The 18,244-nt window shown below is 52.9% G+C and overlaps 1 protein-coding gene across 3 annotated transcripts in view; it reads left to right on the top strand.

Annotated features, from left to right (window-relative positions):
- The window catches only part of CUX1 (cut like homeobox 1), a 365,928-nt gene that overhangs the window by 161,469 nt on the left and 186,215 nt on the right, over positions 1-18,244 (top strand). For all 3 annotated transcript variants that reach the window (XM_049638797.1, XM_049638796.1, XM_049638798.1), the window contains exon 3: positions 4,882-4,929. In XM_049638797.1, coding sequence (XP_049494754.1) covers positions 4,882-4,929 — 48 coding nt within the window. The remainder of the gene's footprint in view (positions 1-4,881; positions 4,930-18,244) is intronic.

The following is an 18,244-nucleotide window of genomic DNA, read 5'->3' as shown; positions in this document are numbered from 1 at the left end:
TGTTTTGTTATTTATTTATTTACTTGGAGAGAGCGAACGTGAGCAGGGCCGGGGGGGGGGGGAGAGGGAGGGAGAGAATCCCAAGCAGGCTCTGCACTGACCGTGGGCGCAATCTCGTGAACTGTGAGGTCGTGACCCGAGCCAAAATCAAGAGTCGGACTCTTAACTGACTAAGCCACCCAGGCACCCCAACCTCTGGAGTTTTGAAGCGTCCCACGCGTAGACTTCCCTGGCAAAATATCATCCAGCCCCGCTCGGGTGCTGGAGGTGCAGGATGTGGGACTGTGGGAAGGACTACAACCCATTCCCTGCCCTCAAGCAGCCCTCGGTCCGGAAGGAACGGGATCGCTTCTGCCCTTACAGACTCCCAGTGGGAAGCGACAGGAAACACATCCTGTGACGGACACCGGGGCCTGGCTGCCTTGGTTCTGCAGGCCCAGATGTAGACCCGTTGAAAGCCTTAGGTGTCCCCTCTCCAGAGTCCGAGGCCCAGCGGGTGCCTCTGGCCGTCGGACCGGCAAGGCAGGCCCGCCGCCTGCCCCCAGAGCCCCCCGACTACCTGCCGGTGGGGCGGGGGCTCAGCCATAGCTCCCTGGAAAGCCAAGGGCTGTCCCTGCAGTGGTCGTGAGATGGGCATCACGCTGAGTTCCCGTCCTCGAGCTGTTTACATCTTGCTTGTACATAGTAGGTTCGCGTGGCTCTGTGGCCTCGGAGAGGGGGACTCGCCACGCGCGTGTGAAAGCGGAGCTTGCGTGCCGTGAACCGTGCCGGTGCCGCCTCGGGAAAGTTCGCCAGCCCTTTGCCCTCTGGGATGCGCACCCTAGTGCCGGGCTGCCCGGCGAGAACACCAGAGACTATAGCCGCACCTCATTAGCCCGTCACCGTCCTCGAAGTCGGCTTTTTTAGAAAACCGGCAACAGACACGCTCTTGCCATCCTCCTGTGTCTGCGGCCTGTCACCAGAGCGGTGCCGGGCGCCCGTCCTGCCTGCCTGGCCCGGCCTCGGGGAGGCGGGGGGAGGGAAGGGGGCCAGCCCAGAGTCCCCGGGCTCTCCCCGCCTCCACCCCAGACCTCTGCGTCATTACCCGTGGTCGCGGGTTTCTGCCAAAGAAGCGTGGCTCGCTCCTCGCGGTCGCAACATAGGCTTTTACCCCTGACCCTGCTCGGGACCCAGAGGTGATCTCCCCTCGTTCCTCGCCCTTTTCGTCCTCTGTGCTGCGTCCTCCCGAGAGGGACAGGGGCTAAGTGAGACAGTGTCGTAGTAGGGTCTCCTGTGGCTGCACCGCGGACCTGCTGGTTCAAAACATCAGAAACTCCTCATCCAACAGTGCCGGGGATCAGAAGGCCAACACTGGTGCCACGGGGCTGAAGCCAGGTGTTGGCAGAGCTGTATTCTCTCAGAAGCTCCAGGGAGGGGCGCCTGGGTGGCTCAGTCGGTTAAGCGTCGGACTTCGGCTCAGGTCGTGATCTCGCGGTTCGTGAGTTCGAGCCCCGCGTTGGCCTCTGTGCTGACGGCTCAGAGCCTGGAGTCTGCCTCTGATTCTGTGTCTCCCTCTCTCTCTGCCCCTTCCCTGCTCATGCTCTGTCTCTCTCTGTCTCAAAAATAAATAAACATTAAAAAAATAAATAAAAGAAGCTCCAGGGAGAATCATTCTCTAGGCGCCTGCAGCTTCCCGGGCCGCCTGCGCCTCTTGGCGTCCACCCCTGTCATTCTGACCCCCGCTTTCACCGTCACACGCTCTCGGGCTCTCGCCCTCTCGCCCTCCTTCCTCCCTCCTGCCTCCGGCTCGCTTGGGATCCAGGCGCGTCTCCCAGACTCAGGGCCCCCAACTGCCATCTGCAGAGTTCCTTTTACCATGTAGCCTAATAGAGCCACAGGTCCCGGGGATCAGGACGTGGGCGTCCCTGGGGGCTGATAGCGGGCCTAGCACGGATGGCCTTATTTATTTAGGAAGAGCCTGGTGAAGAGTCTGATTGGTTTTGGTCGTCGAACTTGGCGCAAAAACACGGAAGATGATGCATTTCCACCTCCACATGAGCGGGCTGCATTTGCAAAGGATCAGGGTCTTTGGATGCTGAGGAATTCGGCAGGTGGCGGAAAGGTCCCCCAGCCTGTGGCAGGGGCACGCCGTGGACGGCGGCCTTCGGGAGCGCTCCGCCCGTGTCCTGGGGAGGAGCGAAAGCACGGACTTCTCCACGGAAATACTGGCGTCACCCGTAGGAATGCAACTTAGAGGAAGACGTATAATTAAAAGGGAAACTGGATACTTCTTGATCAGATACCTTGGCGGGGTTACAATCCAGAATAACGTGGGTTAGCTGTGTCTGGCCCAGAGCCGATGGTACAGCCCCGTCTCATGGCCGACTCTGCAGCGAGGGAGGTGCTCCGCGTCTGGCATCTGGCACGATGGCCGCCAGCCTCCCGTGGCTGCCGAGCACTTGAAAGGCAGCTCCTGCCACCGAGGAACTGAATTTTTAAATTCAGTTGCTTTAAGTGACAGTTCAGGTGGGAGCAAGGGGTCCTCAGGGTCCCAACCTGGGTTCTGGAGGGAGGCTTTAGGAAGGCCACGGTGGGGTGATTTGCCGGACAGTACCCCTGAGGGAAGCATCGCTCGCTTTCCTCAGATTCTCGGAAGGCCTCGCGACCCAGGACGGGTAGGGGCCCTGGTCCAGAGGAAAACCACCGAGGACACTGGAGCACAAAATACCCGGAGCCGTGCTTGCTGATAGTGCTCCCTAATAGTGCTCGGCTCGGCGAGTGAGTGAGGTGGGTTCGAGCTTATGACCGAAGGGTCCTTTGGCTCAGGTGCCTGGCTAAAGGAGCACAAAACGCTGTCAGTCAGTCGCTGAAAGAGCGAGCAGGTGCCAGACGTGCAGCTGACAAGGACGGCTCACCTCGGGGTGGGACGAGCAGGCCCAGGGCCGGGCTACTTAGACCATCCCAGCACCCCAGAGCAGGAGAGGCCGGGCGCTCAGCCCCCACCCCTTCCGGGGTCCGTGAAGTCCCTCCTCATCCACCTTCAAGTGATGCTTGAAAATCCCGATGCCAGAAAAGGCTGTCTTCTGTGCACTCCGATCGATTTAGGATTAACTCTAAATTTGCTAGAGGGGCGCCCGGGTGGCTCAGTCGGTTAAGCGACCGACCTCGGCTCGGGTCACGATCTCGCAATTTGTGGGTTCGAGCCCCGCGTCAGGCTCTGTGCTGACAGCTCGGAGCTGGAGCCTGCTTCGGATTCTGTGTCCCCCTCTCTTCCTCGTACTCTGTCTCTCAAAAGTAAATAAAATCAATTTAAAAAATAAATAAATAAATAACTTTTTTTAAATTTGCTAGAAACCTTTTCCTTGGATGGTAATGGCGATGTTACTCATAACAATAAAAAGTTGTTCATACTATTAAGTACTTGCCGTGTGTCAGGACCAATACTACCCATGTGGATTACACTTGAGCCCCTCTCCGGGGAGGACATCGTGACCCTTGAGCATGTGGAGCTGAGAAAACTGAGCTTTGGGAGGCGAACTGGGATCCAGAGCTCCCGTGGATGGTGAGTGGCGGGGCCAGAATTTGGAATCAGGGCCCCCACCTTCTGCCTTCCGTCTTCCGGACGTGGTTCTGACCTAGGAGCTGTGGACAGACATCCAGACCCTTCCTTTGCTTGGTAGCGCCTGTAGGTTCGACAACGGCCCGGCTCAGCGGTTTAGAGGTGGCGAGAGCCCAGACGGGCACATTGACAGCTGACCTACAAAGATCCTGCCTGCCTTCCCGGCTCGGACGCCACTTCCTCTGTGAAACCACTCCTCACCTCCCTTAATCTGAATTGACCCTTCCTCTGTGTTTCCCGCCGTCCCCCCCCCCCCCCCTCCCCCGGGGCTCCTGACAGAATGCTTTGCCTTCTTCTTGTGTTCTGGATTGGTTGGCACATGTCCAGTCCTCACCGGTCTAGTCAGTGTCCGTTGGCATGTGCTTAAGGCCCGGAACCCGGAAGTACGCGGATACCTGGCTTTGGTCCAGACTTACTAAATCCGATCTGGCGCGTAGGTCGTGCTCAGTGAACGCCTCAGATGTCCGTGCCTCACGTCATTGACTTGTCGGTACAATTGACACGACGTCGTGGGAGTCGGAGGCGTCCGGTGTGTTGGTTCGGCACGTTTGTATTTTGTCCCGTCGTTGCTGTAACAGTGTGAGCCTTTATCACATCGCGTGATTGTCATTTCCTTGTTGCGTTGAGAACAGTTCAGATCTAGTCTCCCCGCAGCTTTGAAGTTTACGATACAGTAGTGTTGACGATAATCGCTACGTTGTGCCTCAGCCAGTTATTTCATTTCAAAGAGAATCTTCTCAAGGAGACTCATACCGACTTCCCTCTGGGCTGTTCCATCGTCTTAAAATGTGGACTGGTGGCTTGGGATGAAATTTCCACTGACCGTGTCAGACATGGCTTCCAAACAGATGTATCTCCTAGTGAGTGACAGCGCCCTAAGGCAACAGCTAAAATGCGACATGGGGACCCCAGATCCTTTTCAGACACCTTTTCAGTCCAATCTACACCGTAACTCCTGTTTTATGCTAAGCAGGTCACCTCAGACCGATACGAGCAAAACCTTGCGTCCCTAGCGCGTTGGGGGGCGAGGTGCGTATAACCTGGACGGGGTAGAAATAAAATCTGATGGTATTCTCGAGGAAGTTCATTTAAACGACAGAGCGCCAGTCGGCGTGATTTATGTTGTCCGAACGAAGGAAACGGACAGGGGAGGGACCAACATTGCTTTATCTAATGGCAGTCATCACTGAATTCAAAGCTGTTTTGATAGGAGGACTTAACGAATGTTTCCCTTCTCTTTCCTTCTCCGATGGCTGTTTCCTGACGCGCCCCTCCCGCTCCAGGATTTGCGCAAGCAGGTAGCACCGCTGCTGAAGAGCTTCCAGGGGGAGGTAAGCATTTATGTTTATTTTATACCCTGAGCCACCCTTCGTAGTTCATCGTGCCTTCTTTTCATTCTCATTAAGCAAATGCCATTGACAGAAGGGGCTTGCCCAGATGGAACCTTCCCAGCCGCACTAACTCCATGTCATGTGGATTTTGTGCTTCCCGGTGTGATGTTTCCACTGGGTCCTCCATTAAAGCCCGCGTGGAAAGCGAAGCCGTGTCCGCAATGGAAGGAGGTGTGGCGGATCCAGGGGCGAGGCGGCCTGCGCGCTTGCACTTCCCACGGTGGACTGAGTTTGTCCACACCGCGGCCCCTGGGAGCCCGCACATCCTCAGGCTCGCCGGTTGCCGGAGTTAGCCTGGGGCTGCAGCCGCCGGGAGGCCTCCTGTGTGGGGGGCGGATGCAGTGGGGCAGGCCGGTGCCTTCGCGCCCAGCTACTGAGGGAAGAGGGATCTTCACTCGCTTGAGGCTGGCAACAGCCACGAGGAGTCCGTTTGGGCTCAGCAGAAGCAAGAGCTCTCTGTCGGGTCCTTCCAGACGGGGAGCGCGCCGTCTGGCAAGATGGCGGACAGCCCTTGGAGACGTGAGCGGTCGAGGTGGGTGACGCTCCGGCTCCTTCGTGGCCCTTTGTGTGGTCCCGGCGAATTTGAGAACACCGGGAATTTTGGGATGGTTGCGGAGTTACCCGTTCCCAGCTCTTCGCCTCTCCCGTTGGAACGATGGCAGCAGTGCTAATACTGAGGAGAGGGGACAAGACTTTTTCAGAGCCCTCCAGAGAACCCAGATTGGTAGGATCGTGGGATTCTAGTTTTTGGCCACTTCCCGGTGCCCAGAGAACGTGGGGAGGGGGCCGGACCTGCGCAAGTGAGACGGCAGGTTCAGGGCGGGCCTTCTCGGCCCCGCAGCGAAGGAGGCCGGCGTCCTGGGCCCGGGGCTCCGGAGGAGGGGGCGGGGGCTGCCCTTTGGCAGATTCTCCAGGTGACCGCAGAGGGCAGGGGAGCCGTGCAGGAAGCAGCGGGCACCGTTGGCACCGCCGAAGGTTTCGGGAGGGCCCTTCCCGAAGCAGCAGAGGGCCCTTCTCTGCTCACCGTCTCCTGCCGCAGGAAGCCCTCCCGCGCTCGGCCCCCCGAGGCTCAGAGGCTGTCACTGTCCCAGGGCCGGAAGGACACGAACTGCCTTTCCTCAGAACTGCGTCTCCGAGCCTCGTTTTCTGAGCGAGACCGTCACCTTACACCTGCCCACATTGATCTGATCTCCTCTTTTCCCTGTTCAGCGGCTTTCGTGAGGCCCGGTGGCTTAGTATTTCTGCAGCCGCGGCAGCTCAGGGTGCCGTTTTGGGGGTGTTTGCTTGTTTTTCCTTCTTTCTGAAAAATTTCCAATCCGCCTAAAAGCGGAGAGGCTAGCGTGACGGGCACGCGTACGCCCTCTACCCAGCCTCGCCGCCTGCTGCCGTTTTGCCACGTTTGCTCCCCCTGCCCTTTTGAGGTGGCGCCGCTCTGTGCCCCTAAACACATCCATGCTTGCGTCTCCTAAAAGTCAGGTTCCCCGGTAATACCACAGTAACCCTGAGTATCTCACCCGGGAAAGTAACGCGCCACGATACTTAATATTTGGTCCCAAATCTATCTCCCAGTTATTCCCAAAGTGTCTTTTATAACTGCCCTGCCCTTGAACTGGGGTTCAGTCAGGTTCATGCATTGGATTTGGGGATGGGTGGGTGTATGTATGTATATGTATATGCGTGTGTGTGTGTGTGTGTGTGTACGTATATGTATACATCCACGTATATATACGTACACACACACACACATCTCTCTTTTAATATAAAACACTGCCTCTACACCCTGTCATTTTTAAGAATTTAACACATTTGGGTCACCCGGGTGGCTCAGTTGGTTAAGCATCCAACTTCAGCTCAGGTCATGATCTCACGGTTTGTGAGTTTGAGCCCCGTGTCGGGCTCTGTGCCGACAGCTCAGAGCCTGGAGCCTGCTTCGGATTCTGTGTCTTCCTCTCTCTCTGCCCCTACCCCCTCCTGCCTGCGCTCGCTCGCATGGTCTCTCTCTCTCTCTCACTCAAAAATAAAATAAACATTAAAAAAAAATTTTTTTAAAGAGAATTTAACACACTTATTATAGATTGCCCCACATTCTGAATGGGGTAATGGCTGTGGTTCTGGATATATTAATTTTGAAATGCCTGAGAGACATCCAGATTTCTTATCTGCCTATTTTTTATTTTATTTTATTTTTTTTTCAACGTTTTTTTTTTATTATTTATTTTTTTGGGACAGAGAGAGACAGAGCATGAACGGGGGAGGGGCAGAGAGAGAGGGAGACACAGAATCGGAAACAGGCTCCAGGCTCCGATATCTGCCTATTTTTTAAAAGGCTATTGGAAAAATAAATATTTTTATAGCACCGCTAATATTTACCAAGCCTCTGCTAATTGCTCTGTTTATGTGAAATAATCTGTGCTTTCTAGTAAGCTCATTTGAGTAGAAAGGGCTAAATGCTACTTGTTTCTGAAGAAAGAACTCTCCTAGCAGAGGGCAGCTGCAGACGGGGACCACATGTACAGGGTCGGTTTTCCGACGAGTAAGGCCAGAAGGCAGCAAGCCTTGGTGCTCCAATGAAGCAGGATCCATTCGGCCTGTGTTTCTACAAAGCTGCCCTCTCTAATCAGAGGATTGCTTTCGTATCCTTTGTCAGTGTCCGTTGCACGCAATTTTATTTATTGGATATATTCTTGGAGTGTATCCCCCAGTGCTAGAGTTTCCCCTGGAACAGCATATGGTGTTGGTGAGAACACGTTCTTTGCCTTCGAATTTGTGTAGATCACTTTGCTGGTGGAGGTCCCCGAAAGAAAAATACCAAAGAACGAGATAAAGTGTTCGGACAACTAGACATTCATGTATCCGCGGTGTGTCAGACTGTCCTGAGAGACGTTAGCCTGGCCAGAGGACCGTCACCCCCTTCAGTGTTTCCTGGTGGTCCTCCGTGTAAATCCAGGCACCTTCCAGGCGGAGGAGACCCGCATGCTTGGGCGGCCGCTTGCCTTTCTAGACTCTTCTCACTCCTAACCCCTATCGCTGGATACACGCCATTCTGAATTTCTGTCAGGCCCTGGTGTTTGGGGCATCCTCGCCGGCCCCCGGGCCTTGGCACAGGCAGAACCGCTTCCTTACCTGGCTCCTTCAGCTTGGGCGCCCCTTCCTCCAGGAAGGTGTCCCCTGAGCCCCAAATGATAGGCCACGCCCCTTCTACACGTGTTCCCATTGCACGCGCATGGCTTCGACACATTTGTCGTCATGCCTGAGCACCGCCTGTCCCTTTGTCCCTCGTCCTCTTTAGCCTGTAAAACGTGTGAGGGCAACCACTGTGCCTGGGCTTGTTGGCCGTTGTTTCCCAGCACCGGGCACAGCAGAAGCTCAAAAGTCTTGAGGCTCTCAACAATGGCTACAGAATAGATGATGGGAGCAGTAAGGTTCCTCTGGAGGTGGTTTTTAAAACATTTTGCCTCCATCCTCTCGTCGGGTTGTGTTGTATTAATAAGGAAAAAGGTACGCCAGAAAGTCTGCTTGGAACATACCTTTAAAAGAAATGAGGGGCGCCTGGGTGGCTCAGTCAGTTAAGCACCTGACTCTTGATTTCAGCTCAGGTCATGATCTCAGTTTGTGGGATCGAGCCCCACACTGGGCTCTGCACTGACAGCAGAGAGTCTCCTTGGGATTCTCTCTCCTTCTCTCTCTCTCTGCCCTGCCCTGCCTCTCCCCAGTGTGTTCTCTCTCTCTCTCTCAAAATGAATGAATAAACTTAAAGAAAAAAAAAGAAAAAAGAAACTAGTAAATAACTGTATTTATACAGCTGGTTGAATAGTAGGGAATACTATGGGTCGTAATGGTCACTCAGAGTTATTATAACAAAGTCTTCACATTTCACTCCCTGAAATTTGACTGACTGATTGACTGATTGATTGCTATACCTAAGTTTGTGTGTTTCACGAGCCTGGCCAACAGATCAGTGTGGGGAAGGGGAATAACCTAGATGGTCGATCCAATTTAAGACTTATCTTAATCTAGTAATTTAGACAGTCCCTTCAGTAAAGTGACCCACTCTCTAGGAAAGTGCTAAGTCTTGTAACTTGTCTCCCCCTCTCCGTGCTTCGCTCCCTGACCGGGGTCCTGGTATAAAAGGTTGAGCTGGGAAGGAGTGGCCTTAGAGCCTACTCCTCTTGGCCGTCGGGGAGCTGGATGCTTAAGCCAGGTGTTCTCAGAGAAGAAAATCCTCTTAGGAAATAACTTAGGTGCTTGTATCAGAAAGGAAATGAAAGACTGAAACTCTGTGAGCTCAGCATCTAGCTTAAAAAGTTAGAGAAGTACAACAGAATAAACTCGAAACAGGAAGAAGGAAATAACAAATATAAATAATAATAAAAATATAATAATAACAATAATAGTAATAAAAAGACCGAAGAGAGAAACAGCCCCAAAACTGGTTCTTTGAAGAGGCTACTAAATAGACAACCCACCTTTCTTCCTAAATCAAGAAAGAAAATGTTAGTAATGGAAATAGGGATAATGTTGCAGCTGCAGCAGAGATTAAAAAGATAGTGAGGGAATATTACAGTCAATTTCATGCCAATAACATTTTAAAACCTAGACAACATGGACACATTTCCGGAATACCGGAATGCACTAAAGCTGATTAAAGAAGAAGTAGAAACCCTGAGTAGCCTTGTAACGATTACAGAAGTATTCCCATCAGGTATGGGTGCTTTTAGGGAGTGTTCTGTCCATCATCCATGAAACAGACACGTTCTAATCTTTCACGGGCTCCTTTAGAAAATAAAAAAAGAAAGAACACTCCCTAACTCTTTTTGCGAAGCTAGTGTCACCTTGATACCCAAACCGGTAAAGAATAGTACAAGAAAAGAAAATCCAAAGTCAGTCGTATTTATGAATAGATATCCAGAAGTCCTTAAAAGAGTATTCACAAATGGAATCCGTCAAGTTCCATGTATGTCAAGAATGCTGTTTGGTTTAACATTAGAAAAATGTATTAGTGTATATTAATGTCATTAGCAGATTAAAGAAAAAATTATCATAATAGTTCTAGGAAAAGAATTTGATAAAATTCAGCATCCATTCATGATTTCAAAACAAAACAAAACAAAACTACCAGCCAACTGATATAGAGGAGAACGTCTTTAATCTGGGGAAAAGTATTTGCTAAAAGCCTATGTCGATCATTATGTTCTGTGATAGTAAAAAAAATCCCTTAAAAATCAGGAGCAAGAAAAGAATGTGTACTATTACTGCTTTTGTTTAACATTGTCCTGGAAGTCTTAGCTAGCAGGGTAGGCAAGAAAGAGATCAAGTATTGTCAGAGAAGGAACAAAACTGTCAGTTTCCAAGTGAGCCTCAATTATTAAACAAGGTTGCTAGATACAAAATCAATATGCAAAAGAAATGACATACTTCTACATGGACAGCAGACTGAGAAACGACACAACTAGAGTTAGCAACAAAAAATAAAGCGTACCTAGAAGTAAAGCTAATAATGCATAGGAACTAACTCTTCCTGGAGAAAAATAGATCATTTATTTAACATGAAAGACATTAAAGAGGACTTAAATGGAGAGAGAGAGAGAGAAAGTATTCAAGGATAGAAATTCCCACTATTGTTAAAGATAATCAATTTCCCTCAAGTCGATTAGAGGGAGTCATTGTCATTCCAATCAAAATTCCAATAGTACTTTTCAGAAAACTTGAAAAACTGATTCCAGAAGTGATAAAGCAAGAGCAAGCGGTCAGTAATGGTGAAGGTCGTATTAAATAAGAACAAGATGGGACACCTCGGTGGCCCAGTCGGTTAAGCATCTGATGTTTCAGCTCAGGTCGTGATCTCATGGTTTGTGAGCTTGAGCCCAGCATCGGACTCTACCGTCAGCATGGAGCCTGCTTCAGATCCTCTGTCTCCCTGTCTCCCTGCCCCCTCCTTCTCTCTCTCTCTCTCTCAAAAATCAATAAACATTTAAAAAAGAGCAGAGCAAAATGGAGGCTTTGCCCTGCCAGATGATGATGAAAGCTACAGTGATGGGCACAGGGATAAATATAAATACAGTAATGGGACAAAATAAAAGATCAGGAACAGACATCACCCATAGAAGCCACGAGTATTGCAGAGATGGGACTGTAGATCAGTGAGGTAAGGGTGGATTTCTCAGTAATGGTTCCCCCAATAATTGGTTACCTTTTTGCAATTAAGTGAGATTGGATCCATAACCTCACACCATATGCAAACACAAAATACAGGTGAAGACTTAAGGCAACACTTTAAGCCTTTTAGAAGAAAATATAGATAATGATGACTTTGGGTTGGGGAGGATTTCTTAAATAAGAAACCATAAAGGAAGAAATTGTTACATTTAACCGCATTAACATTTTAACATAAGTTTTTTTGTTTTTTTTTTTTAATGTTTGTTTATTTTTGAGAGAAGGTGGGGGAGGGGCAGAGAGAGAAGGAGACACGGAATCTGAAGCAGGCTCCAGGCTCTGAGCTGTCAGCACAGAGCCGGATGGGGGGCTCGAACCCACAAACTGTGTAGGAAAATGCTCCACCTTTCTGAAGACATTTTACAGTATCTGTTGGAAACTTGTAATAAAGATTCAGACTTACGTAAAGACCGAATGTCTCTGACATGAACAGTGCTCCCCAGGGCCAGACTGAATAGGTCATGGGTGGGGGGAGGGGGGAGGGATCTTTGGCCGCGAGTCACAAACCCGGAGGAGACAGTTGCCACACACTTAGGTAACAAAGGATTAATATTCAAAAAATATTTTAAAATTTTGCCCGTTAATAAGAAAAAGACATAGGAAAAGGGGACAAAAGCCACGAACGGCATCCTCAGAGGGGAAAATCAGAACGGTCACTAAGTGTATGAAAAGATACCCAGCCTTATGAGCAGAAAAACGCAAATTCAAATGATTTCATCGCAGCTTCCTCCTATCTGCCAGGTTGGCCAAACTCCAAAACTCAAGATAGGAGTGTAAATTGTGTAGCCATTCTGGAGACCAGTCTGGCATCAGATACTAAAGCTTAAGAAGCACGTTCACCTTGACACAGCAGTTCCACTCCTAAGAATATGTCCTAAATAAGCTGAAACGTGGGCCCCAGGAAGCAAGTTCAGGAGTGTTGGAAATGAGTAAGCAAGCAGACACAGCCCACTTTCCATCAGCAGTAGAAAGAATTACGTCAAGCACGGTACATTCATACAATGGAATACAGCGTAGCAAGAGAAAGTTCACGACGTGAAAACGCGCACTACCGCGCTGACGTTGTTTAGGGGTACGTGTGTCCCTTTATGATATAGTGAAACCGTAAAGGAAGAGTTAAACAGGAAATTCAGAATAGAGGTTATCATAGCGAGGCACAGGCGAAGTTTCAAAGGTCACGGAAGCGTCCCTACTCCCAGGTGCTCGTTTTGTTAATTATACCCGATGTATTCTTTTGTAAGCATGAGCTGTTTCTTTGCAGAAGAAATAATCGCCCTTAGAAGGCGGTGGCTGCGTGATTATAGTTTTGCACGGGAGGAACCAAGTATCTTCCCTCCCCTTTGCGTTTTGTCCATGATAAATTTTCCTCTCCCGGCAAGTGGGTGCTTCTGGGGAGGCCGTGCACCTGGGAGGGCCAGGGGGGAAAGCACAGTTGTGAATGGTGTTCGCAATGACGCTTGTGGGACACCAAGCAAGTCAAGTGCTGTGTGCTAAGTGCTTTCCAAGCACGTGCTCACGCCGTCTACACGGCACCGGAAAGGCTCTGCCCCTTCCTCAAATACCGGTCCCTCCACGTGGGCTCTGGAACCCTCCTCTCTTGCCCTCACAGGAGCCACAGCCCTGCGGGGACCCCTGTCCTGGGTCTTCAGTCTCTGCTCATCTGCATTCTGTAAGCACCAGTATGTTCCATCTTGAGACAGAGTGAGTGGGCAAGTGCCTCCCTTGTCCCCAAGCTGCCGCCTTCTTTTTTTTTCTTTCAATTTTCTTTTAAAGTTTATTTATATTGAGAGAGACAGAGAGAGTGCGAGTGGGGATGGGGCACAGAGAGAGGGAGCATCTCAAGCGGGCTCTGCACTGTTGGTGCGAAGGCCGACGCGGGGCTCAAACGCTCACAAACCGTGACATCACGACCAGAGCCGAAATCGAGAGTCAGACGCTTAACCAACTCCTGGCGCCCCTGTCCCCCAGCCTTGTTGGCCAGGCTTCTCCAGAGAGCTGTCTCCACCCCCGTGTGCCCATTACTCTCGGACCCACCCCGGTCTGGCGTCTGCCCCCTCTCCCTTGACCCCTGTGGTCCTACGCTCTCTCATGTCAGGGACATTCAGGCCTCCCGGCAGCTCCTCTCCATGTGTTCCCTTTTGACATCCCACGATATCATGCCTTCCAGACTTTCCGTCTACTTCTCTGCCTATTGATTTTTAGTCTTCTTGGGCAGCTCCTCTGCATTCAGACCTCTGAATGACGGCGTCCTGTGCTGTGCGATCTCCCGGGACCCGTCTGCTGGAAACTCACACGTCTGTCTCTAACTCGGTCTTCTCCTTTGTGTTCCAGGCTCACGAGACTGCCTCTTGCATATTACCCCTTAGGTATTCCACCGGAAAGGACTCTTCGCCCACAGCCCTCCCGTCTCCAGCTCCCATACCTGCTGGGGTCTCCGGCTGCCTCCTTTCCCTTCTCAGCAAGGGCTCCGCGGTCCGCTCGGCAGCCTCGGCTGGAAATCTAGGACACCTGCTCCCTCCTGTCCGCCCCACTCGCCATCCTTCCTCCCGCCGTCCTCGTCTGCCCACATCTTACCAGCCCTACTCCCCACAGCGCGTCCAAAGCCATCGTTTGCCACTGAGACCCCTGGTCTCTGTTCCGGCCCCTGCCCGCTCCACCCCCACCTTAGCTCCACGCATCAGCCAGGAGCGGGTCCCTTCCTGCTCACTGCCCTTCCGTGGCTCCACTGCCCTTGAGGCAAGCATGGAACCCCGACCTCAGCCTTCAGGGTGCCTGGCCTGGCTGCGTCCTGCCCTCCACCCAGCCCCGTCTTACTCGCTTTTTGGTGCTTTCTTCAGGTGTCATGCCATCAAGAGGTCCCTGCCTGCCTGTCCAAACCAGGGTGTTCTCACTCTTCCTCTTGTAGCACCTTGTCCCTTTGTCCAGAGTGCTTTTCTCATTGTCTTCGTGGGTTTGTCTGTGTCCACCACTCTCTCCAGACTTTCTGTGTCCGCGTGGCCTCGTAGACCCACTGCCTGGCCCTAGCGAGCATGCAGTAGGTGTCCACTAGATGGGTGAGGGCCAGGGGGCAGCACTATGCTTATTTCTCAGATGGCAAAGCTACACCCAGAGAGGAAAAGTACCCACCCAGAGTCGCACGGGTGGTCACGGCAGGGCTGAGACCCACCTTGGTACCGTCCGATACTGCTCGGGGAACAGGGAGGGGGCACCTGCCCTCCATCATCTCAGTCACCCTCCCCGGTCTTTGATAAGGACCTCGGGCGTTGGTGCCGCGTAACGTGCTTTGCAAGTATCCCTCCGGGCCCCCCTCTTCTGACCAGCCCCTCCTGTGTGGATTCTGCCCGCCGTGCTGTGCCTCACACGTACGTAAATACCCCCGCGTGCAGACGCTTTGCCACAACTTGATCTGTACTCCTGGGAGGAGTGGGGGGCCCTGGTTAACTGAAGGCGGGGGCTTCACGCCTGTGTCCCCTGCTCCATGGCCCACACGGACGGCCAGACTCATCTTTTGAAACTTGCCGTCCTCCCGAAGGCCCACTGTGTGCGTGACCTACCGACAGTACTCAGAGCCGCGGCCGGGCCGTGTGAAACTCCACACCATCTCTCTGATACCTGTTTATTTTTTCGTGCAGTGAAACCCTCTGAGTATGTACAGCTCGGGGCCATCCGGGAGCCAAGGATATAACCCTGGATACAGTTGACAAGGCCCCTGCTACCTCGAAGCCCACGTTCCGGGGAAGGGAAGCGTAATAAAGACGAGGAGTGATGTCAGATGGCGACGAGCTCGGGGCTGGGGAAGGAGCGTGAGGCAGAGCAGGCCGAGCAGGGGCGGCGCTCCCGGTGCCCGGAAGGCTGAGGGGACGAGGGAGGGAGGAAGGCCAGAGCACTCGGAGGCCCCCGAACACCCTTGGGAACCATTTGCCATCCACCAGTAGCTGAAATGGATTAACGGTGGGTAAATATTCTATGAATTCGTTAAGAGGAACTAAGAGTTTTGAGGATGTTCTGTAGCCCGTGTCTGTGGCCCTGTTACATACTTAAGCTTTTAGATCTAAAGGCCATGTCTAAATAAAGCCAGAACGTCCAAGGACTTTATTCCAAAGAACATTTCCCAGGGACTTGGAAGGACCTGGGAGTTGGCCCCGGGCTCTGCCGCTCACTCTCCCGTAACCTCGGGCAGCTCAGGCCTCCTTCCGCCTGACTTCGCTCATCTGTAAAATGAGCGGGTGAGCGAGATGGTCGGCAAGAAGCCCCGTAGCTCTGAAGTCCAGTATGACTCAGCGGACTAACCCTTGGGTTGACCGTCATCAGCAGAATAGAAGAGGACATTTGTCAGCACGTAGAGCCGCTCAGAAATGGAATGAGCAGTCCTCTAAGGTAGTGAGTTTCCTGTCGCTAAGAGTGTTCAAACAGGGCCAGAGGACCAAGGTCAGGGAGGCGGTCAGCTCTTACCCATTCGGGGCCCCGTCATGCCTACACTTAGCAAGGGCTGCACTGAGTGCCGTGGGCGGGACTGTGTCAGAAAGTTGGACCGGACTCTGGTTCCCCAGGCGGGTCCTCAGAGGGGCCAACAGGGCCACGTGAGAATCACCCACGTGTTCCCAGAAATTCTGCTCCCCGGGCTCCTCCCACCCTGAGGTTCTGGTTCAGCTGCCCGGGGCAGGGCCCGAGAAGCTGGAATTGGACAGAGTCCACGCGTGGTTCTCCCGCGCGGCTGCCCACTGGGCTGGGTTCTCTGCTCGGGTGCCTCCTCTCCGGGTTACGCTCTGTGGCGCTGCCCGCTCCAGCACCTGAGACTGGCGGGGAGGGGGCTCCGTGATTCAGCTTGCAGTCTTTCCGGGCTTTCGGTCCGTGGCTTCTGCTCCGGCCAGACTGGTCCGCCTACCGTCCCTGAGCATGCCCCTGTGGTTTCCCGCCTCTGACCTTCTCCTAAAGTCACGGCCTCGGCTATTGGAACCTTCCGCCGTTCCTCACCTAGAAACACCATGTCCCTCCTTAAAGACCTGAGCGTCTGCCTCCTTCGTTCCTCTTCCTGCCGTCCCAGCCTGAGCTTCTAGCTTTTTCCTTCTCTTCGACTTCGTACCCTCTTCCTGGCCTTACCGAGCCGTCCTTCCCCTGTTACTGAGTACTCCTCGAGTGCTGTGTGCCAGGCTCCCTGCCAGGCTCCTGAGTGACCCACAGGAGCAGCAAGGCTGCTTCTCCCCCCGGGGAGACGGCAGGGCCGTCTGTGAGTTGGGACCCCGTGTCCCGGACAGGCGAGTGTGGAGCAGACCGGGCACCCCCGAGGACACTGGCAGGCGCCGGCTGTCCGCTTTCCCCAGGGGGACCTTGTTTCTCACCCCACGCGGCCATCGTCGGACTTGTAGGCCTTTTCACGTGCGTTGGTAGTTGTGGCCACGGTGGTGACGGCGACAGTGTTTTAATGACCTCACGGCGCGGTCCGAAGACCGGGTGCACACGGTGTCTTCCTGGAGGCTCCCTCCGTGACGGCTCAATTAGGGGAGCGGTAGGGCTGTGGTTCGATATTCGGGCCAGCTTCCTAATTGAAAACACATTTTCCCCTCCGAAGCTGCAGCTGGTTTGCTTCTGCTCATGCAGAAAAGGATATAACCTTGCCTAACATAGGAAATGAACGGTTGAGAGAGAAGCCAAATTCAATTTCAGTCAGATACGTTGAGGCTAAGCCCGTGATCTATGGAAGCAGGGGAGCGAGCCGTGTGCATGTGGAAAGGGGCGCACTCAGCAGTCCATTAATCACGGCCGCCCGCCCGGTGCTGCCGCCACCGCGTGGGCCTCTGCGCCGGGGCCGCCCCTCCGACGGGGCTGGACCGCAGCCAAGCACTCCAGAAGTTAACCTCTTAAAGACCCGGAGCTGCTTTCTGTTGAATAAATGTAATTTTGTGGTCAGACATAAATGCTTGTGATGTAGCAGGAGCTTTGAAAACAACAGTGAGCCAAAGCTATTACAAATTGCTCTGCGTTGTGGAAGTCAACAGCATACATCAAAACTCCGAGTGTATGGCAAATTGATTTCGGCCCAGAGCTCTGCAGCTATTCAATAAAAGTCCTATTAAGCCATTGTATGTAATGAACAATCCAGAGCAAATCTAATATTTTCAGTGGATAATTATTTTTAACATCCTCTCAGTAACCGTCAGTAGAGCTCTTGGATGTTTCCGGCGCGGACCCGCGTGCGGTGGGCCCTCCTCGGCTCTCATCTGCCTCTGCCGGAGGCCCCAAGGCAGTACCCCCCTGCCCCGAACTCGGGGTCCCCCTGCAGGGTTCACCGGCAGACCCTGCTCCCGGAGAAGGACACGGAGGTTCCGGTCTCCCCGAGCCTGGCACGCGGCGGGGCCCCAGGAAGCACTGGCTGAACTCAGATGAACTGAGTTGACATGGGGCAAGGAGGCAAAGAGCTCTAGAATAAGAGAGGAAAGTGCTGTGTTGGCTCCAGAGCCTCTAGAGACCAGAGGGTCACAGGTCAAGAATTCGAGGTCCCATGTGCTGTACCCAGAGGGAGCCCCAGGACTCGCCCACTGCCCTTCTGCTCCTCGACAGCTGGGAAGACAGGCTCTGTGTCAGGGAGCCCCTGCTGATGGAGCCACCAGAGTGATCGTGTTGCCAGCTGAGTGGGGGTCACCTTGGCAGAGGCCACCTCCTCAGCTGCTCCACCACTCTGTTCGCAGCCGGAAGATGACCCTGGTCACACTGACTCATGTCACACTCTTTATATCAGTCTCTCCTTCCAGACTAAGCTTCCAGAGGTCAGGGTTTACTCATTTATTCTTTCATTCAGTTAGTATTTACTGAACACCTACTCTGTGCCAGTCTGGACCTGACCTAGACTGTGGTCTCTAGTTGTAGGTAATTAAGCTGCTTTCATGGTGCTTAATAGCTGAGCAGGATCTGTGTCCTCAGATGGGAGATAGTAAATGAGGGATGGGTGGGGGTGGGTGAATGGATGGGTGGGTGGGTGGATGGATGGGTGGATGAGCAAGTGGATGGATGGATGGATGGGTGGGTAGATACATGGGTGGATGTG

This window comes from Panthera uncia, chromosome E3, assembly GCF_023721935.1.
Source record: "Panthera uncia isolate 11264 chromosome E3, Puncia_PCG_1.0, whole genome shotgun sequence".
NCBI classification, from domain to species: domain Eukaryota; kingdom Metazoa; phylum Chordata; class Mammalia; order Carnivora; family Felidae; genus Panthera; species Panthera uncia.
The sequence above is the reverse complement of the archived record's forward strand: the minus strand, read 5'-3'. Positions and strand labels throughout refer to the sequence as shown.